General features: G+C 44.3%; 1 protein-coding gene across 12 annotated transcripts in view; it reads right to left on the reverse strand.

Moving 5' to 3' along the window:
* The window catches only part of nrxn1a (neurexin 1a), a 1,527,797-nt gene that overhangs the window by 1,223,342 nt on the left and 276,906 nt on the right, over positions 1-27,549 (reverse strand). The window contains exon 5 of one of the 12 annotated variants that reach the window (XM_059985910.1): positions 11,516-11,547. The exons of the other annotated variants lie outside the window; for them this stretch is intronic. Coding sequence (XP_059841893.1) covers positions 11,516-11,547 — 32 coding nt within the window. The remainder of the gene's footprint in view (positions 1-11,515; positions 11,548-27,549) is intronic. 12 annotated transcript variants of the gene reach the window in all.

Here is a 27,549-nt window from a genome sequence, read left to right on the forward strand (position 1 = left end):
GCAACAGGAGGAGGGAAATGAATCCAACCTTTTATCCAGTGATAGTCGACTAGATGGGAACAATTTAATATGTGAAGGCAGAATTTACCATAATGCTCAGAACCCTGCCGATCATTAATCTTCAGGAATTAGATTAAACGAATGAAGGTTAACCAAGATAATGAGCACTCATATCGGCTGCCACCTAGTGAGCACAGTGGAGCAGCTTTTAACACAATCGCTTAAAGCACCAGCAATTGTCGAGTGGAGTTCAGTCCCTGCCACAGTTTGTGAAGAGTTTGTATGTTCTCCTTATGATTGTAGCCTGCTATGTTGATGCCAGAAACATGGCAGCTCTTGCAGACTGTCCCCAATCCTCAACCAGCATTGGTCATTGGCATAGAACAATACATTTCACTGTGTGCTTCAATGTTTCAAATTCGATGGTCATCTGTATACAAGACCCTAGCAGACTGGAAGGCAACAAGTTGTAGATCAACAGAAAGCTTGATGAAGGGCATTACTTATGCTGCAAAGGCACTTGTGTGTAACAAAGAGTACAAAGCTAACAGCAAGAGTCAATTGATGCCTCACTTTCTCCTTCTCTTTGTATTATTTGTACTGCTAATTTAGTGCCTTAATACTTCAGTAGTAGTAGTAGTTCAGGTTTTATAAAATTTACCTAGACAATTTAGACTAAAATATGCCTCAAGCACTCAAAGCAAGACTGAAAAAAGTTCTTTTTTTATTACATTAACTATTGGATATTATTCCATTTGAACTGAATTATAGATTCAACAATGTTTTACGTATGTTTGAGAATTAATTTAATTTTCCACCTATGCTTGAATGGAAGTCACGCAGAGAATTTTTCTGTTGAAGATCCAGGTATGATCAACATGAAACATGTGGACATAAAAATGCATAAAGACAGACACAGATATTAGCATCATCATAACATAGAAAACAGAAAACCTGCAGCACAATACAGGCCCTTCAGCCCACAATGTTGTGCCGAACATGTCCCAACCCTATAAATTACTAGGCTTACCCATAGCCCTCTTATTTTCTAAGGTCCATGTACCTATCCAGAAGACCCTCAGAAGACCCTATCGTATCCGCCTCCACCACCGTTGCCGGCAGCCCATTCCACACACTCACCACTTTGAGTAAAAAACCTCTTGTGTCCTCTTGTGGCAACCATTTCAGCTCTAGGAAAAAGCCTCTGACTATCCACACAATGTCTCTCATCATCTTGTACACCTCTATCAGGTCACCTCTCATCCTCCATCGCTCCAAAGAGAAAAGGCTGAGTTCACTCAACCTATTCTCACAAGGCATGCTCCCCAATCTGGGCAACATCCTTGTAAATCTCCTCTGCACCCTTTCTATGGCTTCCACATCCTTCCTGCACTGAGGTAAGCAGAACTGAGCACAGTACTCTGAGTGGGGTCTGACCAGGGTCCTATATAGCTGCAACATTACCTCTCGACTCCTAAATTCAATTCCATGATTGATGAAAGCCTATACACCGTACACCTTTTTAACCACAGAGTCAACCTGCGCAGCTGCTTTGAGCGTTCTATGGACTCAGACCCCAAGATCCCTCTGATCCTCCACACTGCCAAGAGTCTTACCATTAACCCTATATTCTACCATCATATTTAACCTACCAAAATGAACCACTTCACACTTATCTGGGTTGAACTTCATCTGCCATTTATCAGCCCAGTTTTGCATCCTATCAATGTCCCCCTGTAACCTCTGACAGCCCTCCACAATACCTCCAACATTAGCCTTCTTATGCTTAGTCCTGCAATATCTGCTGATGCCTTCGTCCCATCATCTTCACCAGCTGATGGTCAAAGGGACATGGAGAAGTGCTGTGCTTGCAAGTGAGCATAAAGGCCATTCAATAACAACAATGACGAGCCTGGGGTGAAGTGAGCAATTGAGTGATGCTAAATTATACTTTTAAAAACTGACAGAAGTTAGGTTAGACTCATGATTATCAACATCAGTCATTTCAATTTGCAAGCAGGAAACTGGGATTTCTCAATCCAATGATAAGCCAAACAAAGTCAAAGGCTGGTAACAGCTTCTTACCCCAGGTAGTGAGACTTCTAAACACCCTGCTGCCAGTCAATATTATTTATAACAATGCCAGATGCAGCAGTACCATTAACTATATGTCATATATGCACTTGGTCAATTTCTAACCCGATGGACTACCTTTTTTAAAATCTATTAATATTGTATTAATATTATTTTAGGTGATGTATATAATATGTAATGTCTTTTGCAACTTGGTCCACAAGCAACATTGTTTCATTTAGCTGCATTCATGTGTATGGTTGAACGATAACAAACTTAAATTTGAAATTACTTGCGGCGACTTTAACAAGCACAGGAACAATAGGAATTACACTACAAAGACAAAGTGCAAATAGAAATATGAAGACACAAATAATAAATCTCAAACTCCCATGTTTTTAATGCTTGAAATAAAGGTTACAACCCTAATTCAATTTTGTCATCAAAAACTTGTTACCAAGATACAAGATAAATTTGGATCTTTATGGTCCTGACAGAGGCAGAACAAACTGATAAATCCAGTGTTCCAAATCTAGCTGCAAGTCAATTAACAATGCATGGAAGTCCTAGAACTACTGCCCTTTAAGTGCCTAAATCTAACTGTTCTCATCCAACCCGCTTGCATTGATCAGCAAAATTCCATTCATGTCTACACAGTAGAAAGAATGTTGGGTCACCCGCATTTTGATAATTTTGCATAGACACACATTTGAAATATTTCCACAGCTCATATTGATGCAACAATCTCAACAGAATGGCCAACTAAGACTTTCTTTCACAATCCACACACAATCAGCATAACCCATACACATAGCATTAACTTATCACTGACAACATTCAGCTTGCAACAGGAGTGTAAATCAATGCTGCAGAGAGAATGCATTACCTCTTCAAGAATGCCTCCTGTGGGGAGTGGAATTTAATCCATGCAAAATGAATAACAACATGGGCAAAATGCAATACTAGAGATACTTGTTCAGTAATTAACAGCTGGGCTCTGCAGGAGTTGTGACAGGATAAGTTTACCATGGCTAATTGTTAAAATCAATTTAATATTCTAGATACTGTATACATGCTACAATTTAGACAATGCCACATAAATATTTATGTCATAGAAATTATGGCAATGAATACAATATCTGAACATATATTAAATATTCACATGTTATATGAATTTTAACAGTTTTACTCACAGAAACAGAAGCACAGAGATGCAACAGTTACAAAGATACAGATGCCAATTTAGATACATGGCTGATTTATAAAAAAGAACATGTAACAAAATTTAACTTTGTTGCATTTTATTATTCGAAAGTCACCAAATTAAAAGTCAGTAGAAACTATTTAACCATATCTTGTAGCTTCCTCATGCATTTTTGCAGCACACTTCATATCCTCAGGATTCCCAAACTGATCATAACAACATCATTGCTGTCCAGCAACATCAATATTATCATGTAAAATGCTCTCTTACTTTGCTATATAAGCAAAAATAAATAAACTTCATAAGTTATTTAAAACTGAGCTGATAAACTATGGAACTGATGATATCTCAATCAATAACTACTAACATATGAACATTGGTCATCCATCATTATTAATGCCATCACCACCCTTTTCAAAATTTAGACTGCTGTTAAACACAAGCACATTTTCTTTCTGGATTTGAAATTCTTTCACATAATGGGTTGCATTGCTTCTGGTGTAAAGCTAAGCTGCACATGTCTGATGTGGTACTCATTTAGTTCCTTGCTCTTGGAGCTACCACTCCACTAACTTTCCATGAGATCTGGCAGTGGTGACAGACCTCCGGCAGCAAATGTTGAGCCATTACCCCCATGATAACACAGAGCTCATTGCTGCAAAAAATACATTCTCACTAGGATTAAATGTATCTAATGGGGTGTCCAATGGGGTTGCACCTCTGGTGAAGAGGGCTTGTGATGTCCAATCTGGGGCAGTTCACTCAACTTGCGTCCCCATCGGACACTCGGCTCTCATCTGTGGCTTCAAGTAGTTAACCATATGCAATACAAGCCATGCCTCAGGATGCTGCTTCGACAGGTTGGTGAAACCAGGTGAGGATAACTGGCGGGCCTCATACCCTGGTGAGATTGGCACATGTCGGTCTTAGCTTGTGAAGTCAGCTCCAGTGGACTGGCTGGATGAGATCAGACCACCAGGAAAGCAGTCTGCAACAGTCTCCTGAGAGTGAAGTTGATGATAAGGCACAGAAATAGTCGTGGTTGTCCACTGCATTCAAGGAAGACCCCAGTCATGATGATTACTCATACCACTGGACCTGAACTTCTGAGGTCCAAAGGGTGGAATTGTCCCAGTGCAACAGCTTTTCTACTTCAAAGACTCTTCTGCACAGGATTCCTGTCACCATCAGATATTATGGACAAATATGTCTACTACTCAGAATCTGAAATACATTCACATTGTTCACATTGTTCCAAAAATTTTTTTAAAGAATGTAATGAAGCTTATTAAAATACAATAAACTAGCTCTGAATTAATTTCAGTAACACTCAGATACCTAACCAGGTATTCAGAAATTCCACTGGTTCAGCAACTGGCTCACCAGCTGATGACTGTTGTCATGTTCACTCAAGAACCAGGTGGGCGATAGTTCCCATGATCCTCTTCTACTCATCAAGGTTCCATTTCCGTAACAGTCTCCAAGGCTCTGGCTCCCTTCCCAATCAAGGAGGCTGCAGTTTATTTGGCTCCGATCCACTCCCAGGCTTATTTCCATGCTCTTATACCTTTCACAAATGCTGCAGTTCCCATACTCTCTTGAAACTCACCTGGTTATGAGTTGGTTTCCAGTTAGGATAGTGCCAAGCTGTGGTCTTTGTTGAGATAGTGGCTCGAACTTCATAGATTTTTTAAGTTCATAAGGATGATATTGGAGACAAAGAGGGGAGTTAGGGTTTAGGGACAATGATGTGGAGGAGTTAGAGGTCAGATTATGAGCTTGGGATTGGGATATGGAGGAGTTCGAGGTTAAGCCTCCAATCCATGTTTGAAATCTAGCAACATGGACGGGTAACGAAGGATCTCCAGAAAATAGGCCCTTGCTCCATGCCTTAAGTCCATGGACAGGTGACAGAGGACATCCTGGACATTTGAGCCATCCCAGGATTGGATGCCCATGCGATCATCAGGTATGAGGAAGCTTAAACACTACTTAGTCAGATCGCCTGGAGTCCAAACCTGAGGTTCCGAGTCAAATCTGAAGATTGAAGATCAAAGGTCCATTGGACGTCTGAACATCGAAGCCTGATAATCAAAGCCCAGAGATGGGAGTGGAGGCTCCAAGAGCTGCTTAAGAACTGGAGAACCGTTCATCTGTGTGGGAGGGTGGGAAGATCGAAAAAAAGGCTTGTTTTGTTGTTGTTGGTTTGTTGTCTGTAGTGTTCTATATTGATCTGCCGAGCATCGTGGGCATGTTCTGTTAGCACTGGAATGCATGGCCACCCGAGCAGGCTGTCCTCAGTACATTCCTCAGTGTGTTGGTTGTTATTGCAAATGACAAATTTCACTGCATGTTTCAATGTACATATAATAAATAAATCTGAACTTTGTTTCCAATCCCTCATTAAAACTAACTGGTTTCTCTGGTAAATGTATTATTCTTCTTGATGCCATCTTAAAAAGAAAGAATTAATTAAAAATGTGTTGCAACATTCAATAGTCAAGAACAAAACAGCCAGCCCAATGCCACCAAAGTCCTGAGTGTGCTAGATTAAAAGAACTTTACTGCATTTCATTTTATATTATTAAAAATATAAGAACCTCAACCTGAAATAACTTTTTTGATGAAGGGATACAGCTCCGTTCAAGTGGATGGCATGGAGATTAGGAACAACTGAAAAATGCATTTGGTCCTTCATCTCATTACGTCTGCGTGTGTCCTTCCCATCGCAGACTTCAAAACCACACGTAGTGATGCTGCCAACATCACGGCCTCTCTCCCAGATGAGCTCAATCAATTTACGCCCGGTTCAATGTCGCTAACTCTGAGCCTCCGAGGAAAGCCACCGTTACAACCTGAAACCTGGTTATTTCTGAGGCTGAGGTGCACAGATGTTTCCAATGAGTGGACAGTCACAAGGCTGCAGGACCAGACGGTATCCCAGGGTGATTACTCAGGATGTGTGCAGCACAACTGGCAGGTGTGTTTACGGACATTTTTTTATTTTTCCCTTTCCCAGTGTAGAGCGCCCTCCTGCTTCAAATTATCCATCATTGCCCCTGTACCAAAAAAGACCAAGGTAACATATCTGAACAACTGGTGTCCTATCGCACTCACCTCAATAATAAGCAAATGCTTTGAGAGGCTAGTCAAGGCTTACATCTGCAGTTTGCCACCACACCAAACTGGACCCCCTACAATTTGCCTACTGACGCAACTGATCGATAGATGATGCAATAGCCACTGCTCAACATACTGTGCTTACACATCTGGAGAAGAAGGATGCTTATGTGAGAATGCTTTTCTTGGACTACAGTTCAGCATTCAACACCATAAATCCATCTAGGCTCGACAGGAAGCTCAGAGACCTCGGCTTTCAACCTGTTTGTGCAGCTGGATCCTGGACTTCCTGTCAGATCCCCAGCAGGTGGTAAGAGTAGGCTCCCTCACCTCCACCCCTCAACACAGGATGCCCTCAGGGCTGTGTACCAAGTCCCTTCCTTTACTCCCTGTATACCCATGACTGTGTCACCACCCACAGCTCTAATCTGCTAATTAAATTTTTCTGACGACACTACATTGATACGCCTAATCTCAAACAATAACGAGGTGGCCTACAGGGAAGAAGTCATCTCTCTGACACAGCGGTGTCAAGAAAACAAACGTTCCTTCAAGTTGCAAAAACAAAGGAGCTGGTTGTGGATTAGAAAGGGAATGAAGACGGGGTAACACCTATTGACATCAATGGATTTGGGTTTGAGAGGGTAAACAGCTTCAAGTTCCTCAGCATCCACATCACTGAGGACCTCACGTGATCTGTATGCACCGGCTATGTCATGAGAAAAGCACAACAGTGCCACTTTCACCTCAGACGGTTGAGGAAGTTTGGTATGGGCCCCTAAATCCTAAGAAATCTCTACAGGGGCACAATTGAGAGCATCCTGACTGGCTGCATCACTGCCTGGTATGGGAACCGTACCTCCTCTAATCACAGGACTCTGCAGAGACTTGCGGACATCCCAGCGCATCTGTAGTCATGACCTTCCCGATGATTCAGGGCATTTACAAAAACTGGTGTGAAAAAAGGGCCCAAAGAATCATTGGGGACCCGAGTCACCCCAATCACAATCTATTCCAGCTACTACCATCTGGAAAACAATACCGCAGCGTAATCCGGGGCAGCTTCTTCCACAAGGCTAACAGAGTGATTACCTCATTCAGATTTGAGTGAATTTCCATGTTACATTGATTGTTCTATTTATTATAAATTACTATAAATTGCACATTTAGACAGAGACGTAACGTAAAGGTATTTACTCTTGTATGTGAAGAATGTAAGAAATAAAGTCAATTCAATTCAAACTGTTTCTCATTTCCTTATTGTGCAGTGTAAAACGGAAACATCAAAATGATTCTGACAATCAGAAGATAGGAGAATGGTAGCTTGTGATGGAACCATTGTCCATAGAACTTCATACAGCCCACCACAAGTATACACATTTAAAAAGATTTTCTCTGCCATCATGCTGTTGGTGCACATTTTAAAATTTGGATAGGGATAGTGTCAAGTGTAAGAATGTGCAGTTTTATAAAATTTTTGAACAAATCTTTTGCATCTTGGAAAGGGTTTTGGATTTATTAATATAGATAAACTTTAAATTTGATGAGCATCTCCCAGCTTCTAATTTGAGTACTGTACTTTGGGTAACAGGCAATAAACACTCATTGTTAGGTCTGATGGTAATCATTCTGTAAGCTTTTTTATTTATGTGACTTTTGTCACTGAATTGTTGTTCCAATTATCACTCACATTAATCTTTAGTGTAACCAGAATGTTAGCTAGCTACTTTATCAGTACATTGAAAGGATGTCAGAGCAGATAACATGCATATATCTTAAGTTAACAAGATTTTAGTTGATCTCTGTGATTCAAGATAACTCATGATAAATCCATCAGATACTCCACAAAGCAATTATTCTTTCATAGGAAACTAAAAGGGGAAATCAGCTTGATTCAACAAGAGTTTTTTTGTTTTCTATATTGTTCTTATATTAACAATGAATTTTACCTTTCAGTTGGACTTGGAAAGGATATTGCCCTTTGTTTAGTTGTAATGGTAAAAATTGGTCTATTCCAAGTACCCAGAATGGCATGTACTTTTTACATTACTTTGCGCAAATAGGTGTTTGAGGTAAATCTTCTGTCCTGGATTAATGCAACACCAAGTGATTGAGACAATTCCCCTGCAACAAGTATGCCTAGTGCTGCCTTTACAAGGGAATGAGGAAATCTGGGGCAGCAAAAGTCCATATTGTTCTTGAAGATCAATAGAGTTCTCAAGGTTCTTCAGCTCCCAGTCAAAATACATACAGTATATTCAAGAGCTTCTTTTGGTTTTTTTTGTATGTGTGCACAAGTTCCCTGGTGGAGGTTTCACCCAGAGATGCTAAAATGCCAGTGTTCAAAGTCAAAAGATTCTAAATTGCCTCAATGAGTTGACTTATTAAAATGCAAGAGAAAGCAGTCGGAATCTAGAGTAAAAGAGCAAACTTCCAGAAGAAATCAGTGGGGCGAACAGCATCTGTGGATGCAAAAGGATGGTTGATGCTTTTGACCAAGACCATGCATCAGGGCAGTCCTAATGCAGGGTTTTGACTCAAAACATCAAGCATGGTTTTGCATCCAGTTGAATTGTTTAACCCAATGATTCCTTTCAGCAGTTTGCAATTAAGCTCCTTAACAAACAAATTCCCTGGACACGACACAGAACTTGACTTTAAAAATTTGCTGCAAATATGTTAATTCTACTTTTGCTTAGTTTTTCTGAGGAAGATTAAATGAGCCCTGCTATTTCCTCAAATTAAAATAAGAACAAATTTTAGTAAGTGCTGGATCTCCATTTGGTGATCTAGTGTATCAATTTAAAAAGCAACCAATGTCCATGAGCAGGCCAACTTAGGAAGATTTATAACCCAAATACTACTTTAAATATTCACCAATTTAAAGAAATCACAGAATAACCACCAAAAACAATCAATGCGACATTACTCCCAAATTTAATGCACTATCATTTGAGTTTAAAAACAAATATTGGTCTTTATCTTAATTGCTCACTTTTCACATTTGTTGGGAGTTAAACCTGAGTTCTGAAAGGTATTTCATAGCAATAAGAGAATTTGTAACCAGTTAAGCTCTTTGGATTCAGTGGGTGTCCTGATTCAACGGTCACGCATCTGGGAAAGATGTCACAATTCAGAATCAGGAACTTGTCACTCTATGCTGCACCTCACCATAGTGGTATCCACATGACAAGAACTGTTGAATGAGGAATATTGTGTAGGTGGGTTGCTTACCAAGTTATTTCATTAGTTGCCACATCACCTACAGTCCAGCACAAGATCACACACCTCTTTACCCAATACCTCAGTTACTATAGCACTTTTTAGTGTAACATGGGTACATTTTGGTCTATGGCATTTTCAATACAGGTTGGACTTCACTGCAGTGTGCAGACTAAAGACCTGTCCATTATCATTGATGATTAGTTAACCTTCCTGCAGAGACCAGGAAGTATGATTTTTTTTTTTAAAGAACAAATAGACTTTACAAAACTTGTTGACCAAATGTCCCTACAGTGAAGGAAACCGTAGTGAAAACATGAATAAGAAATTCTGAGAAGACACATCATGCAAAGAGGAAAGCAACTGTGTCAGTTTTTCCCCAAAGCTGCCATGAAGCTCTCATCTGATGAAAACCCCCAGTTCCTCCTTTCCTTTAGCCAAATTATTTTTGCTACTTCTGAATAACACGAGAGATAAGGTATGATCAGGCTTGAACTTCCAATGGAGCAGATGCTCCAGATATCTGGAGGAGTACTGCAGTACAAACCTAGACAGCAGCACAGAGTCATACAGCTTTACAGCAGAGGAAGAGGCCCTTCAAAGCAACTCACCAGTCTCCCATGAAGCCTGTCTATGCTAATCCCAGTTACCAGCTCTTAAACCCATATCCTTTTTTTTTATTTTTTCTCTCCTGCTTATCCAAATGCCTTTTTAAATGTTCTACTTTATTCCCCTCTTTATAACTTCCCCTGGAGGGTTCTTAAGACCATCAGACAAAGAAGCAGAATTAAGCCACTCAGCACATCAGGTCTGCTCCACCATGCCATCATGGCTCTGTTACGAAGGTGGAGCAACTCTGAGGGGCTGAAGGGTACAAAGTCACCCCCTCCTTTTTGAGAATCACAAGATCACTATTATTTTGGTTCTGAGACCGAGGAAATGAGAGAGATACACATCATGAGAGAGAGAGAGAGAGAGAGAGAGAGAGAGACGCAGAATACACAAGGTTTGGAATGTCTCCTGACATAAGCGGAATGGAACCACTGATTACTGCCATTGTCTCTTGGAGAAGAAATCGTGTATTGAGTACTGTTCTATTCATTGAAACCCCTCAGGGGTCAACCAGAGCGGTCTGGTTGAGGGATTGTATCATCCCAACCTGATTGACATCTGAGACCCCGTGAGTGAGGATAAAAGAGGGGTCTGGGGAACACCCCTTTAGACGCACCAGGAGAAATGCTAGAAATCCAGTGACAGCGTTTTATAGCGAAAGCCGGTGGGGGCTCGTGTGTGTCCTCCCTTGCCTGGGTGGCGGGCTCATCACGGAAGACTGGTTTAGCTAAAGGAGAGATCACACTTGAATGGCAACGACAACGAGACACCTGACAGATCGAAATCATAAAGGAAGGTTGGCAAAACCCATAGCGGTAAACTCTCTCTCGCTCTCTCTCTCTCCAACATTTGCAACACAGTGACAACCAAACGACAGCAGCTTGTGTGAACTGCAGCAAACTTTATATTTCCCCTCGGACAATTCATTATCCCCTAGACAACGATAGAGCTTGTTACTTATTGATTATTATTATACCCGCACTTTTAGGTTTAGTATTTGACGACGTATATTATCTGTATATTTGCATTGATATTATTTTTGTGTATTTTTACAAATAAATACTATTAAAAATAGTATCACCAGACTCCAACAGACGTCTCTATCTTTGCTGGTAAGTAACCCAGTTACGGGGTTCGTAACAGCTCAAAAATACAACTGCAGATGCTGTGGATCAAAGAATACGTACACAACGCTGCAAGAACTCAGCAGGGCAGGTTCCCTCCCCCTCCCCCTATCCCAGGTCCCCCTCTGCCTCTCTCCCCTTTCAACTTCTTTATCTCTACAGTTCTTTCATGTTTATCCCCTCCCCCTCCCCCTATCCCAGGTCCCCCTCTGCCTCTCTCCCCTTTCAACTTCTTTATCTCTAGTTCTTTCATGCTTATCCCCTCCCCCTCCCCCCTTTATCTTTGCTCTGATTGGTTTTCCACCTGGCACCTCTAGGCCCTACCCCCTCCCCCATCTCTATTACTGGGCTTCGGCCCTCTCTTCCCCCCCATTCCTGATGAAGGGCCTTAGCCCGAAATGTTGTCTACTCTTTTCTCACGGATGCTGCCTGATCTGCTGAGTTCTTCCGGCGTTGCGTACGTTTGCCATCATAGCTGACATATTAACTCCATTCTCATGCCTTTTCCCCATAATATTTTACTAATCAAGAAAATACCAACTTTCTAAGATTAACATGCCTGAGGTGAAACTGTTTATAAGTGCTGGAAGCTAGGAAAGAAAATTGCCCTTGGACTCATAACATTATATTGCCACTCATAGTTTTTTTGTGAACATCAGTACTGAAATAAATGATGTCTTCTATACATCACAAACACACAAAAACATCATCGCAACATGTTGTGGTAGCTTTCCTGCTGTCATTTAAAAACGTTGCTATAAGTCTCATTAGTATTTCTCAATGGTGCAGGCACATGTTCCTAACACTAGACAAATCTTTCCACCTTTGGATACAAATACTCATAGTACTTTATCATCCATTCATTAGCATACAGTCAGTCAACAGTGGATGCAATCTCCAATCGCAGCGGTGAGAGACTAAAGATGTCCTTGAACACTGCCGCCATTTGGTTGGCACAGGTTTTCATGCCCCACCGGGTACAATATCAGAGCCTGATGCCTTGCAAGAGTTTATCCTCTTAACAATCTTCTGACATCAGCCTCCAAGATAGAGATCCCAGAGTCACTAAATGTTGCAGGGATTCACATAGGTGTAGTTTTATTCTCTCTTTCCAAGTGTACATAAAAAGGCATTTAATTCACAACCATGCATGATGACAGGTTTCACCTATTTGGTGTGCATCTAGTTCTGCCTCTAACTTCAATTAGAACCATCAAGGCCATTGAGCTCCTGATCTCATCACCTCCTTCGTCCAAACATGAACCAAAAAGGTAAATACCAGAGGTGAGATGAAAGTAATAGTTCAATGCTGCCTTGATGTTGAGGGCTAAGTATGGCATCAAGGTGCCCTAGCTAAAATGGAGTCAATGGGAATTGGGGAGGGGGGGGGGGGAGAACCCTCTGCTGGTTGGAATCATACCCTGACACTAACTAAGATGGTTGTGGTTGTTGGAGGTCAAGTGTCTCATTTTCAGGACATCACTGCAGGTGTTCCTCAGGGAAGTGTCCTAGGACGAAGCATCTTCAGCCATTTCATCAATGACCTTCCTTCTGTCATTAGGTCAGAAGTGGGGATGTTCACAGATGACTGCACAGTGCTTTGCATCATTTGTGACTCCTCAGATAGTGAAGCAGTTCATGCCCAAATGCAGCAGGACCTGGACAACATCCAGGATTGGGCTGACAAGTGGCAAGTAACATTTAAGCCGCACAAGTACAAAGCAACAACAATCTCCAACAAGAGAGGCTCTAACCATTGTCTCTTGACATTCCTTGTATCACCACTGCTGAATCTCCTATTATCAACCTGTGGGCTACCATTGACAGAAAACCAAACAGGTCTAGTCATATAAATACTGTGGCTACCAGTGCAGGTTAGAAGCTAGGAATCATGTGGCGTGTAACTCACCTCTTGACTCCGCAAAGTCTGACCACCATCATCGAGGCTCAGGTCAGGGGTGTAATGATATACTTAGCACTAGCCTGGGTGAGGGCAGCTCCATCAACGCACAAGAAGCTTGACACCATCTGGTACAAGGCAGCCCACTTGACTGGCATCTCTTCCACAACCGTCCAATCCCTCCATCATTGACGACAAGTTACAGCAGTGTGTACTATCTACAAGATGCACTGCAACAACATACCAAAATTCCAAGGTAGAACCTTCCAGAATCACAACCACTACCATCTAGAAGGGTGAGAAAAGCAGATACCTGGGAACACCACCCTTGGAAATCCCTCTCCAAGTCACTCATCATCCTGACTTGGAAACATATCGCCGTTCCTTCATTGTCATTGGAATTCCCTTCCCAACAGCACAGTAGGTGTCCCTACACCTCAGGGACTGCAGCGGTTGAAGAAGGCAGCTCGTCACCACCTTTTCAAGGGCAACTATGGATGGAAATAAATGCTGGTTTAGCTGGCGACGTCCACATCCCATAAATAAATTTTAAAAAAAGATTGAACTGTGAACTTGTCATTGAAGTTACATTCCTCTCCTTGACCCTTCTGATGTTCAGAGCCAGAAAAATAAAAATGGTGAGGATGAAGGTCACAGATTGAACTCTGACCATTAGAACTGTAACTCCACCCCCTCTATGACCTCAGCAGAGATCGGAATGATTAGATTAAGCAAGTTCTCTTTTCACCAATAACTGACCTAAACATAAATCAGTTGAAATGGCTGTGCATTTTTATAATCTTTTGACAATTTTTCTAATAAGTAGCAATGACTGAGCTAATTTTTAGAATCTTTTAACAGCTTTTATAATTACATATAATTTCCCTAACCAGGTAGAAATGATTGAAAATAACATTTATGATGTGAAATCATTTAGACCTCATTTGCACGTATCCAGCAAATAGGCAGGGACTTAAATACTAAAATTGCAATTGTTGAATTGTATACAATGTAAAATCAAAGATCTGACAGTAAATCTTCTCTCAATTTCTGAATCAGCAGTGCCCACTTTAATCCCATAAAACAGGTAGAATTGAATAGAAAAATCAACACTATTGTCACTATGCAGTCAAAAAGCAAAAGGAATCTGCTTCCCTCAAAGTGCATACATACCGTGTAAAAACCCTTGCAATCAACCAAGATCTTTCCCATTCACACACAATTTTAAAGGCTAATTAGAGTCAAATAACTTAAAATATAAACCTAAATATACTAAAGTTGGAGCTAAATCATCATAAAAAATTCAAATTTCTCCAAATACTCTATCTTAATCATGTCACTTCAGAAATAACCAAAATACAATTTGATCTGTTGAAATTGTGTGTAGTGTATGAAATCAATATTTCAACTAGGTGTAAAGAAGATTTCCCAGAATTAAGTAACAATCATCTAATTTTAACAATGTCCCTACATTATCTCTCATACCTGGCTAAAATCAGATAGGCTCTGGAGGAGCTGAGCACTGATCAGCCATTACAAAACAGGGCAGCCTAATGCCTTTTGCATCATTGTGGTGGATTTCAACAAGCCAGCTTGAAGAAGTCTCTGAACAATCACCACTATCACATCACCTGTGAAACTAGAGGAGCCAACACACTAGACCACTGTTATAAATCAAGAACATTTACCCTGCCGTCTCACGCCCACACTTTGTAAAGTCCAATCACTTAGCTGTACTTCTACACCATGTGTACAAGCAGCAATGAATGACTGGAAGCACCAGTGAGCAAGGTGTTTTGGTCAAGGGAAGCAGAGGAACATTTTCAGGACTGCTTTGAGTTGGTGGACCGGACAACATTCAGGGATTCATCTTCGAATATGCCACAGTTGTCACTGACTTCATCAAAACCTGTGTGGATGAATGTATGCCTTTGAAAACAAACAGAACATACCGAAACCAAAAACCATGGATGAATCAAGAGCTTCATAGTCTGCTGAAGACTAGATCTCTGCCATTCAAGACCAGTACAAATGTTTACTTTAAGAGCTAAAACATGATTGTAAATGAAGATAGGGGCAGAACTAGATACACATCAGCTCTGGCAGGGTTTTCAGGCCATTACTTCCTACAAGGTGAAACCTATCATCATGCATGGCTGTGATCCTTCACTCCCAAGTGAATTAAATGCCTTTCATGTGTGTCTTGAAAGGGAGAATAAAACTACACCTATGCAGAGCCCTGCCATATCTGGTGACTCCATGATCTCTGTCTTGGAGACAGATGTCAGAAGTTTTTCAAGAAGGTAAACCCTTGCAAGGCGTCAGGCTCTGATATTGTACCTGGTAGGGCATTGAAAAGCTGTGCCAACCGAAGAGCAGCAGTGTTCAAGGACATCCTTAATCTCTCACTGCTACAGTAAGAGGCTCCCACATGCTTCAAAAGGGCAACCATTGTAGGAGTATTGAAGAAAAGCTGGGTGAGTTGCCTCAAACTATTGCCCTGTTGGACTCACATCTACTACAATGAAGTCCTTTGAGAAGTTGGTCATTGCCTGCATCAATTCCTGCCCAAGGAAGGACCTGGATCTGCTGCACTTTGCCTATCCCCACAATCGGTCTACAGCAGATGCAATCACACTGGATTTTCACTTGGCCTTGGATCACCTGGACAACAGCAAAACAAACATCAGGCTGCTATGTATTGGGTACAACTCAGTGTTCAGCACAATCACGCCCTCAGTACGAATCAACAAGCCGCAAAACCTGCACAACTGCACCTTCCTCTGCAACTGGATCCTTGATTCGCTGATTTATAGGGTGTGAGCTAGGGCTGATGGAGGGGGCCTAGTCCTCAGATATAGTGAGGATTAGGTCTGGCCATGGTGTCACCTGTTTGCAGCCACTCGGAGAGAGAGGATGAAGCCATTGTGCAGAAGACAAGCTCTCATGACCGACTGAAGTTTGTTTGATTTTTTTTCTCCCAAAAATGGCATTCAATGAACTCAGGTCTCAAGTTATGGGGTGGCTTGCTTTTCAGCCACTGGAGAGGCCTTCGAGTTATTATGCTCTACCCAGGGCAATGTAGCACAGTTGTGGTGACTGAAGAATTAAAATGGACTGATGGTGATGGGGAGGGATACAGGAATGAGATGTGTTAGCTGGTTTTGTCATGCCATAACAGCAACTAATTATGCCTTGGAATTAGAGTTAAGTCAATCAGTCAAGAAATGGAAAGAATATAGCACAGCTGTAAATCTGCCTAGAACAGACTGTGCAAAAAGAGGTCTTGTGAGGGAGGCTACCAAGAGGCCCATGACAAGCTTCAGTGGCTGAGATGGGAGAGACTGCGCATACAACAACTGTTGCCTGGTTGCTTCACCAGTCACAGCTTTATGGGAGAGTGGCAAAGAGAAAGCCACTGTTGGGGAAAAAAAAACCTGATATGAAATCTTAGCTAGAGTTTGCCAGAAGGCATGTATATGACTCTGAAGTCAGCTGGAAGAAGGTTTTATGTTCTGATGAAAGCAAAATTGAGCTTTTTGGCCATCAGACTAAAAGCAGTGTTCCCCGTAAGCCAAGCACCTCACATCATCAAAACACACCATCCCTACTGTGAAGCATGGTGGAGGCTCCTTCATGGTGTGGGGTTGCTTCACTGCAGCAGGCCCTGGAAGGTTTGTGAAGGGAGAGGGGTAAAATGAATGCAGCAAAATACAGGCAAATCCTGGAGGAAAACCTGATGCAGTCTGCAAGAGAACTAGGACTTGAGAGAAGATTTGTTATCCAGCAAGACAATGACCCCAAGCATAAAGATAAAGCTACACAGGAATGGCTTAAAAACAAAGTAATGTCTTAGAATGGCCAAGTCAGATTCCAGACTTCAAACAAATTGAGAATTTGAGGCTGGATTTGAAAAACCCATGATTCCCATGCACTCTGACAGAGCTGGAGCAGTTTTGTAAAGAAGAATGGGGAAACATTGCAGTGTCCAGATGTACAAAGCTGATAGAGACATATCCACACAGATTCAAGGCTGTAATTGCTGCTAAATATGCATCTACTAAATACTGATTTGAAGGGGGCAAGTCATTATTTTGAGTTTAGTACATGTAATCAATTTAGACAAATTTGTAGAAATTTGTCTTCACTTTGACAGGAAATTTTTTTTTTCTGTTGATCAGTGTCAGAAAAGCCAAATTAAATCCACTGTGATTCAATGTTGTAAAGCAATAAAACATGAAAACTTCTGGGGAGTGGGGTGAATACTTATTATAGGCACTGTAAATATTTTGTCAACAATTCTCACAAAGTCTGTTTGCCCTTTGTTTAATTGTATTTCTTGGATACTATGCAAGACTTAATTAATTGTCAATGACAATGGACTGATCTTTAATATGCATAATAAAGTACAATCCTTTTAACCAATATACAGTATGACATACAGACTTACAAACATGTGAACTGGGGACAGGAATGTCTGTTGATCATGTGAAGCAAGAGTCACATCACCAATCCTTTATGTCTGCTCCACCAGTCAAGAAGGTCACAGCTGAGCCAATAGCATTCTCAACTTCACTTTCCCCTCCTGCTCATGGTAACCAACAATCCATCCACTTCTGCCATGAAAGAGTAAGCTTTGAAAAGATTGATGGGAGACCCACATAGTTTTTTTTCTGGTGAGCACATGCAGTTTGGGAAGGCAGCAATTTGTTTATTTCTTCATTCACATGTGATGTGTGTACACTTTAATCAGGATATGGACCTTTAGATTTTGTTCAAAGTAGTTTGACAAAAGCAGTGTCTCAACCCTAGCCAAAATTAAGGAAACTGTGTGGAGAAGCAGCCATAGAGCTGAACACCTGAACAATGTTCTATGAACATAATCTTTCCAGAAGCTGCAGATCAAAGCTTACACTACCTACTCTGTGCTATTTATTCCAGAGTGTATGTCACAATTGATTTTGTACTACACATCATTCACATGGCCCTTATTAATTAGGGGTTTATGTGATGTGATTGGGTTTACAAGTCCACTTGTTTGTAATGTTATCAAAGACATTTTTTTTTTAGGTAAATAAACACCACAGAATATTTAACAGTTTACTATCTATTGATCAAATATTAATGCTTTGTTGTTTGTTCATTAATGGAATGAAAAAGTTCTTTGTTTTCATATTAACTTTCTTCATACCTTTTCCTGCATAAAGTGTCCCTGTGCAGAGTCTTTATTTTGCCTACTAAAAAATCCCATTACATTTTTAAAAAGCTGTACCTGCTTAGTCTGTTCCAAATGCATGTAGTTTAGAATATCAAATTGTTCCAGTCAATACTTTCGCACGTGTCCAAGAAAACTGTAATGTATGAATATTTCTTTTGGAGCAATGACTTCCCTTAGCACTGCATATGAATTGCTAACTTACCTATGCGCATTGACCTGTTATCTATGCAATGCATTAATCAGCTCTCCTTCTCTGCAATGTGTATACACCAGTTATATACCACGAAGATTGGTGGAGGGGCAGGTAGTGTTGAGAAAACAGGTAGGTTGCAGAAGGACTTAGATTAGGAGAATGAACAATAAAGTGGCAAATGAAATGTGAAGTTGGAAAATGCATGGTCATGCACTTTGGTAGTAGAAATAAATGTGTGGACTATTTTCTAAACGGGGAGAAAATCCAAAAATTTGAGATGCAAAGGGACTTGGGAGTCCTTGTGCAGAATAACCTAAAGGTTAACTTGCAGGTTGAGTCGGTGGTGAGGAAGGCAAATGCAATGTTAGCATTCATTTCAAGAGGTTTATAATACAAGAGCAGGGGTGTGATACTGAGGATTTAGAAGGCACAGGTGAGGCCTCACCTTCAGTATTGTGTACAATTTTGGGCTTGTCCTCTAAGAAAATATGTACTGGCATTGGAGAGGGTCCAGAGGAGGTTCAGAAGGATGATTCCAGAAATGAAAAGTTTATCATACGAGGAACATTTGATGGCTCTGGGTCTTTACTTGCTGGAATTCAGAAGCATGGGGGGGATCTCATTGAAACCTTCCAAATGCTGAAAGGCCTAGACAGAGTAGATGTGAAAAGGATGTTTCCCATGGTGGGAGAGTCTAGGACAGAGGGGCGTCCATACAAAACAGATGTGGAGAAACTTCTTTAGCCATAAGGTGGTGAATTTGTGGCCACATGCAGATGTGGAGGCCAGTCATCTCCAAGTTTGCGGATGACAAGAAGCTGGGCAGCAGTGTAAGCTGTGAGGAGGATGCTGGGTGACTTGGATAGGTTAGGTAAGTGGGCAAATTCATGGTAAATGCAATTTAATGTGGATAAATGTGAGGCTATCCACTTTGGTGGCAAGAACAGGAAAACAGATTATTATTCGAATGGTGGCCGATTAGGAAAAGGGGAGGTGCAACCAGACCTGGGTGTCATTGTACACCAGTCATTGAAGGTGGGCATGCAGGTACAGCAGGCGGTGAAAAAGGCAAACGGTATGTTGGCATTCATAGCAAGAGGATCCGAGTACAGGAGCAGGGAGGTTCTACTGAAGTCGTACATGGCCTTGGTGAGACCACACCTGGAGTACTGTGTGCAGTTTTGGTCCTCTAATCTGATGAAAGACATTCTTGCCATAGAGGGAGTACAAGGGTTCACTGGATTGATTCCTGGGATGGCAGGACTTATATATGAAGAAAGTCTGGATTGACTGGGCTTATACTTGCTGGAATTTAGAAGATTGAAGGGGGATCTTATTGAAACGCACAAAATTCTAAAGGGATTGGACAGGCTAATGCAGGAAGATTGTTCCCAATGCTGGGGGAGTCCAGAACGAGGGGTCACAGTTTAAGGATAAAGGGGAAGCCTTTTAGGACCGAGATGAGGAGCAACTTCTTCACACAGAGAGTGGTGAATCTATGGATTTCTCTGCCACAGGAAACAGTTGAGGCCAGTTCATTGGCTATATTTAAGAGGGAGTTAGATATGGCCCTTGTAGCTAAAGGGATCAGGGGTATGGAGAGAAGGCAGGTAGAGGGTTCTGAGTTGGATGATCAGCCATGATCATATTGAATGGCGGTGCAAGCTCAAAGAGCCGAATGGCCTACTCCTGCACCTATTTTCTATGTTTCTATGTTGGGTGTATTTAATGCAGAGATCGATAGGTTCTTGATTGGACATGGCATAAAGGTTACGGGGTGAAGGCCAGGAATTGGGGTTGAGGAGGAGAAAAAAAGGATCAGCCTGTAGCGGTGTGCTACAAGCAGCGCTAAAATTACGACACGGAGTCGGTAACTGCAGTCGAAGGAAAAACTTTATTCGAAAACTTCAGCCTCACTTTTAAGCCTCTGTCAACCGGCCCCCCATGGCGAAGAGGCTCCAAAGCTCTGTGCTCGCAAACCCCCGTAGGCTATCTAATTGTGAGTCGGTTCGCATACGCTAGGAAATGAGCCGCCACATAACCCCCCCCCAGAACCGGCGATACACCCCCCAATGTCCACAGCCTGGGCCAGAACCTGCTTGGGAGGTCGGCCTCTGCGCCGAGGCGCCGGAAACTCGGCCGGTTGCGCCAGGTCCACATGGGCCGGCTTGAGGCGGTCCACCGTGAAAACCTCCTCCTTCCCCCCAACGTCCAGCACGAACGTGGACCCGTTGTTCCGGAGCACCGTAAACGGCCCCTCGTATGGCCGCTGCAGCGGCGGCCGATGCCCGCCCCTTCATACAAACACAAACTTACAGTTCCGTAGGTCTTTGGGTACGCAGGTCGGGTGCCGCCCATGCTGTGAAGTGGGTATGGGGGCCAGGTTACCGAGCTTCTCGCGAAGTCTGCCCAGGACTGCTGCGGGAGCTTCCTCTTGCCCCCTTGGGGCTGGTAGGAACTCCCCGGGGACGGCCAGGGGCGCGCCGTATACCAACTCGGCCGACGAGGCGTGCAGGTCGTCCTTGGGCGCTGTGCGAATGCCGAGTAGGACCCAGGGAAGCTCGTCCGCCCAGTTGGCTCCTCGCAGGCGGGCCATGAGGGCCGACTTCAGGTGACGGTGGAAACGCTCCACTAGCCCGTTCGACTGTGGGTGGTAGGCAGTGGTGTGGTGCAGCTGAGTCCCCAAAAGGCTGGCCATAGCTGACCACAGGCTGGAGGTGAACTGGGCGCCTCTGTCGGAGGTAATGTGGGCTGGTACACCAAAGCGGGATATCCAGGTGGCGAGCAGGGCTCGGGCGCAAGATTCGGAGGTGGTGTCGGTGAGCGGGACCGCCTCTGGCCATCTTGTGAACCGGTCCACGATAGTCAGGAGGTAACGCGCTCCGCGCGACACTGGCAGGGGGCCCACGATATCCACATGAATGTGGTCGAAACGCCGGTGGGCGGGATGGAACTGCTGCGGTGGGGCTTTGGTGTGCCGCTGCACCTTGGCCGTCTGGCAGTGCATGCACGTTCTGGCCCATTCACTGACCTGTTTGCGGAGTCCGTGCCAAACGAACCTGCTGGAAACCATCCGGACAGTTGTCCGGATGGAGGGATGCGCCAAGTTATGAATGGAGTCGAAAACACGTCGCCGCCAGGCTGCGGGGACGACCGGACGGGGCCGGCCGGTGGCGACGTCACAGAGTAGGGTCCTCTCACCTGGGCCCACGGGGAAGTCCTGGAGCTGCAAACCAGAGACTGCAGTCCTGTAACTCGGAATCTCCTCATCTACCTGCTGTGCCTCTGCCAGTGCCTCAAAGTCTACCCCTTGGGAAAGGGCATGAACGGTAGGGCGAGAGAGCGCATCCGCCACGACATTGTCCTTACCCGAGACGTGCCGGACATCCGTTGTGTATTCAGAGATGTAGGACAGGTGGCGTTGCTGGCGGGATGACCAGGGGTCGGATGCTTTCGTAAACGCAAAGGTAAGCGGTTTGTGGTCCGTGAACGCGGTGAAGGGCCGGCCTTCTAGGAAGTACCGGAAATGCCGGATTGCCAGGTAGAGCGCCAACAGTTCCCGGTCAAAAACACTGTACTTGAGCTCGGGTGGCCGCAGGTGTTTGCTGAAAAACGCCAGGGGTTGCCAGCGACCTGCGATGAGTTGCTCCAGCACCCCACCGACTGCCGTGTTTGATGCGTCCACTGTGAGGGCGGTAGGGGTGTCCATTCTGGGATGTACTAGCATTGCGGCGTCAGCCAAAGCTTCCTTCGTTTGAACGAAAGCGGCGGCGGACTCCTCGTCCCAGGTAATGTTCTTGCTCGGACCCGACATCAGGGCGAACAGGGGGCGCATGATCCGGGCAGCTGAAGGGAGGAAGCGGCGGTAGAAATTGACCATACCTACGAATTCCTGAAGGCCTTTGATCGTGGTGGGTCGGGGGAAGTGGCGGACCGCATCTACCTTAGCGGGCAGAGGGGTTGCCCCGTCTTTAGTAATCCTGTGGCCCAGGAAGTCAATGGTATCAAGTCCGAACTGGCATTTGGCAGGGTTGATTGTAAGACCGTACTCACTCAGTCGGGCGCAGAGTTGACGGAGGTGGGACAGATGCTCCTGACGACTGCCGCTGGCTATGAGGATGTCATCCAAATAGATGAACGCGAAGTCCAGGTCCCGTCCCACCGCGTCCATTAACCGCTGGAACGTCTGTGCGGCATTCTTCAGGCCGAACGGCATGCGGAGGAACTCGAAGAGGCCAAACGGGGTGATGAGAGCCGTTTTGGGGACGTCGTCAGGATGCATCGGGATTTGATGGTACCCTCGGACAAGGTCGACCTTGGAGAAGATCCGGGCGCCGTGCAGGTTTGCCGCAAAGTCCTGAATGTGCGGCACAGGGTAGCGGTCCGGTGTGGTAGCCTCGTTCAGCCTGCGGTAGTCGCCGCACGGTCTCCAGCCCCCCGTCGCTTTGGGCACCATGTGCAGGGGGGAAGCCCAGGGGCTGTCGGACCGCCGGATGATCCCCAATTCCTCCATTCTCTGGAACTCCTCCTTCGCCAGTCGGAGCTTGTCCGGGGGAAGCCGCCGAGCACGGGCATGGAGGGGTGGTCCCTGTGTCGGGATGTGGTGCTGTACGCCGTGCCTGGGCATGGCTGCTGTGAACTGCGGTGCCAGAACCGATGGGAACTCCGCCAGGACCCTGGTGAAGTTGTTGTCGGACAGCGTGATGGAGCCGAGGTGAGGGGCTGGCAACTGGGCCGCGCCCAGGGAGAACGTCTGAAAGGTCTCGGCGTGTACCAGTCTCTTCCTGGGCAGGTCAACCAGCAGGCTGTGAGCTCGCAAAAAATCCGCACCCAGGAGCGGTTGGGTTACGGCGGCCAGTGTGAAGTCCCACGTGAACTGGCTGGGGCCGAACTGTAGCTGCACCTGACGGGTGCCATAGGTCCTTACTGTGCTGCCATTCACGGCCCTCAGGGGGGGACCCGGTGCCCTGCTGCGGGTGTCGTAACCCGTCGGAGGTAAAACGCTGACCTCAGCCCCAGTATCGACCAAAAAGCGGCGTCCCGACCTGCTATCCCACACATACAGGAGGCTATCCCGATGGCCAGCCGCCGTAGCCATCAGCGGCGGCTGGCCCTGGCGTTTCCCGGGAACTTGCAGGGCGGGCGGCAACGGCGGGCTTCTGCGCCCCACCGCTGGTGGTAGAAGCACCAGTGGTCATTGGGCCGGGGGTTAGTGGGCTCTGCGGCCGGGCCTGGACTGGTTTGCTGCCGGGAGCGTGGCTGGGAGATCTGTGCGATGGACGCCCCGCTCACCTTTTTGGCGTTCCACAGCAAGTCCGCCCGGGCTGCCACCTTCCGGGGGTCACTGAAATCCGCGTCAGACAGCAGCAGGCGTATGTCCTCGGGCAGCTGCTCCAGGAATGCCTGCTCAAACATGAGGCAGGGTGTGTGTCCGTCGGCGAGAGACAACATCTCATTCATTAAAGCCGATGGAGGTCTGTCGCCCAAGCCATCCAGGTGCAGTAAACGGGCAGCCCGCTCGCGCCGTGAGAGTCCGAAAGTCCTGAGGAGCAGGGCTTTGAATTCCGTGTACTTGCCGTCTGCCGGGGGCGACTGTACGAACTCCGCGACCTGGGCAGCTGTGTCCTGGTCGAGGGAGCCCACCACGTAGTAGTAGCGGGTGTCTTCTGAGGTGATCCGGCGAACGTGGAATTGGGCTTCGGCTTGCTGGAACCATAGGTCCGGGCGCTGTGTCCAGAAACCCGGCAGTTTCAACGAAACCGCATGAACAGAGGCGGCGTCGGTCATTTCTGGTCCAAAAATCGTTTGGACCGTCGGGGTCACCAATTGTAGCGGTGTGCTACAAGCAGCGCTAAAATTACGACACGGAGTCGGTAACTGCAGTCGAAGGAAAAACTTTATTCGAAAACTTCAGCCTCACTTTTAAGCCTCTGTCAACCGGCCCCCCATGGCGAAGAGGCTCCAAAGCTCTGTGCTCGCAAACCCCCGTAGGCTATCTAATTGTGAGTCGGTTCGCATACGCTAGGAAATGAGCCGCCACAAGCCATGATTAAATGGTGCAGCAGACTTGATAGGAGCAGAATTAAGCCATTTGGCCTATGTCTTATAAAGCAACCTCCCTTGTATGTGCCTTTATTTAATTGATATGTAGTTGTACAGACACAACAAATTGGCAATGAGTGTGAACCAATGACGACAGACACCACCAACTGCATCAACAGTTACAAGATGACAGGCAGTGAGAGGAAAGAGTTAAACAGTATGGAAAGGCAGGCATAGAGTCCCGGATGCAAACAAAGGGGCACATGATTAACAGTGCACAGTACACAAAGAAAGACGCACAACTAGTGAAATTAAAGAAAATAGCATGACGACAGCCTTAGTTGGGAAATTTAACAACTTTGATAGTGCTAATGAGGACTAAGAATAATACTTTGAAAGAGTTGAACTGTATTGTAACACGAACAACATGGATGAGGAAAAGAAAGCCACCATGCTTCTTAGCCAAATGTCTGCTAAAATGTATAGGCTTTTATGCAACTTAGTAACTCCAGAAAAGCCAGTAAGCAAGATGTGCAAGGACATTTTTACAATCTTACAAAATCATTTGCATCCTAAACTGCTGGTAATAACTGAGAGTTTCAGATTTTACAAAAGGAATCAAAGGATGAAAGCATTGCTGAATACATTGCAGAACTCTGCAAACTTTCCCAATACTGACGAAGGGTCTCAACCCACAATGTTGACTGCTCCTTTCCCGACCTGCTGAGTTCATCCAGCTTGTTTGTACGTCTTGATTTGACCATGGCATCTGCAGTATACTTTGTGTTTTGCTAATACTGTGATTGGACTTTCTGATGCATTGATGGATAGGGTTATACATGGCATGCATTGTCAATGCAGTCAACAGAGGCTACTGTCAGAAAGATATCAAACCTTACAATGGGCATTAACCACTACAATATCATTAGAGTCTACAACAAAGGATGCAGCAGAACTACATAAAAATAGTTTAGAACATGAAATGCAAAAAATGTTCCTCAATCGTGCAATAATCCAAAAAAATGTTACTGATGTGATTTTCCCATGATGCAAATGACTGTTGGTTCAAAGAAAACTTCTGCAGAAAGTGTCACATAGAGAGAATGTGCAAATCAGACCAAAGAGAAAAGTCACGCAAGTGTCGACTTTCAAACACAAAACCAAATAAAAATGCATAAAATAACTCAATGTGCAACTGAATCAGACAACACAGGATCTGACAAAGGTGAGCTGTCATGTCTAGCACTGAATAGCATTATTGAAGCAGATCACGTAGTCATATGGATCACAAAAGATGTGTCTGGTGTAAAACTGAAAACGAAGCTGGACACAGGGTCAGCTTGGTCAAAATATCAGAGGCTGACTACAAAAGACTATTTTCTAAACTACCATAAAAAAAAACCTTGGTGATGTTAAAGACCTACAATAGTGAATAAGTGTCTCCCAAAGGCAAGCTGAAAATAAATGTGATGTATGGATGCAAAACACAGCAGTGAGAGCTTTGCTGTTTGAGAAGTGAAGGGCCAGCAGTATTTGGACATGAATGGGCAGAGAAACCCAAGTAGACTGGCACTCAAAGCTCCAAATGTGTTATTGACAGCCCAAATGGTAGCACTAACCAGAGCTTTTTAGTGCTAATGAGAAGGTGTTTGAGAAGGAGATTTGTATACTCAAAGCCATGAAGGTCAGAAATGAACTGGATGAAACAGCTCCACAAAGATTCCATACAGCATGTCTGGTACCTTACACACTATATCCTACAGTGGATGCTCAACTACAGAGATTGGAGGCATCTGGAATTCTCTCCAATGTTGAGTAGAGTGATTGGGCAACAACCATTGTTCCGGTGATCAAGAAGCAGAAGGCTAGAGCTGTTCATATATGCAGGAACTTCAAAGTGAGCATCAACCCTGTTTTGTCTACTGTGCAGCATATGCTACCATGAATAGAAGACATTTTTGCAGCTTTGGCAGGCAGGGAGAGTTTTTCAAAAATTGACTTGTCACAAATCTATCTGCAAATAGAGATTGAGAAGTCAAACAGGAAGTTCCTTACAATCAACATTCGCAAGAGACTGTTCCAGTACAATAATCTCGTCTTTGGTGTCACATCAGCTCCAGAAACTTGGTAAAGACCAATGGACAAATGCTCCAAGATATCCCAGGAACACAATGTTACTTTGATGGCATCATTGTGACAGGCAAGAGTGATGAAAAGCAACTCCAGAATCTTGGTAAAGTGCTCATCAGGCTGAGTGAGTGTGGCCTGCGAGCAAAGAGACAAAATTGAGTTATTCAAGAATGAAAGTTCATATTGAGGACATGTTATTGACAAGCCGGGCTTACACAAGTCACCAGGGAACACTGAAGCAGTGCTGCAGGCACCCAAATCGGAAAATGTATCACAACTCCGGTCATACGTGGGCCTTGTAAACTACTATCACTGGTTTCTCCCAAATGCTGTTACAGTTCTGCACCTATTGCAGACAGGAGAAAAATGGTAATGGTCAGAGATGTGTGAAAGCACATCGAAGGAAGCAAAGAAACCAACAACCTCAGATGAACTACTCACCCATTATAACCCATCTCTGTCCATCAGACTGGCATGCAATGCATCCCCTTATGGCATTGGTGCCCTTTTGTTCCACATTATGAAAGATGGATCTGAATGTCTAATTGTACTTGCCTCAAGAGCATTGATGAGTTCAGAATGCAACTATGCAAAGATCGATCAAGAGGCCCTTAGTCTAGTATGGGGAATAAAAGAATTCCACCATTACATCTATGGACACAATTTTACCTTAGCGACAGACCACCAGACCCTTGTGTCCACTTTCAATCC

Source organism: Hypanus sabinus, chromosome 12 (assembly GCF_030144855.1).
Source record: "Hypanus sabinus isolate sHypSab1 chromosome 12, sHypSab1.hap1, whole genome shotgun sequence".
Taxonomy (NCBI): domain Eukaryota; kingdom Metazoa; phylum Chordata; class Chondrichthyes; order Myliobatiformes; family Dasyatidae; genus Hypanus; species Hypanus sabinus.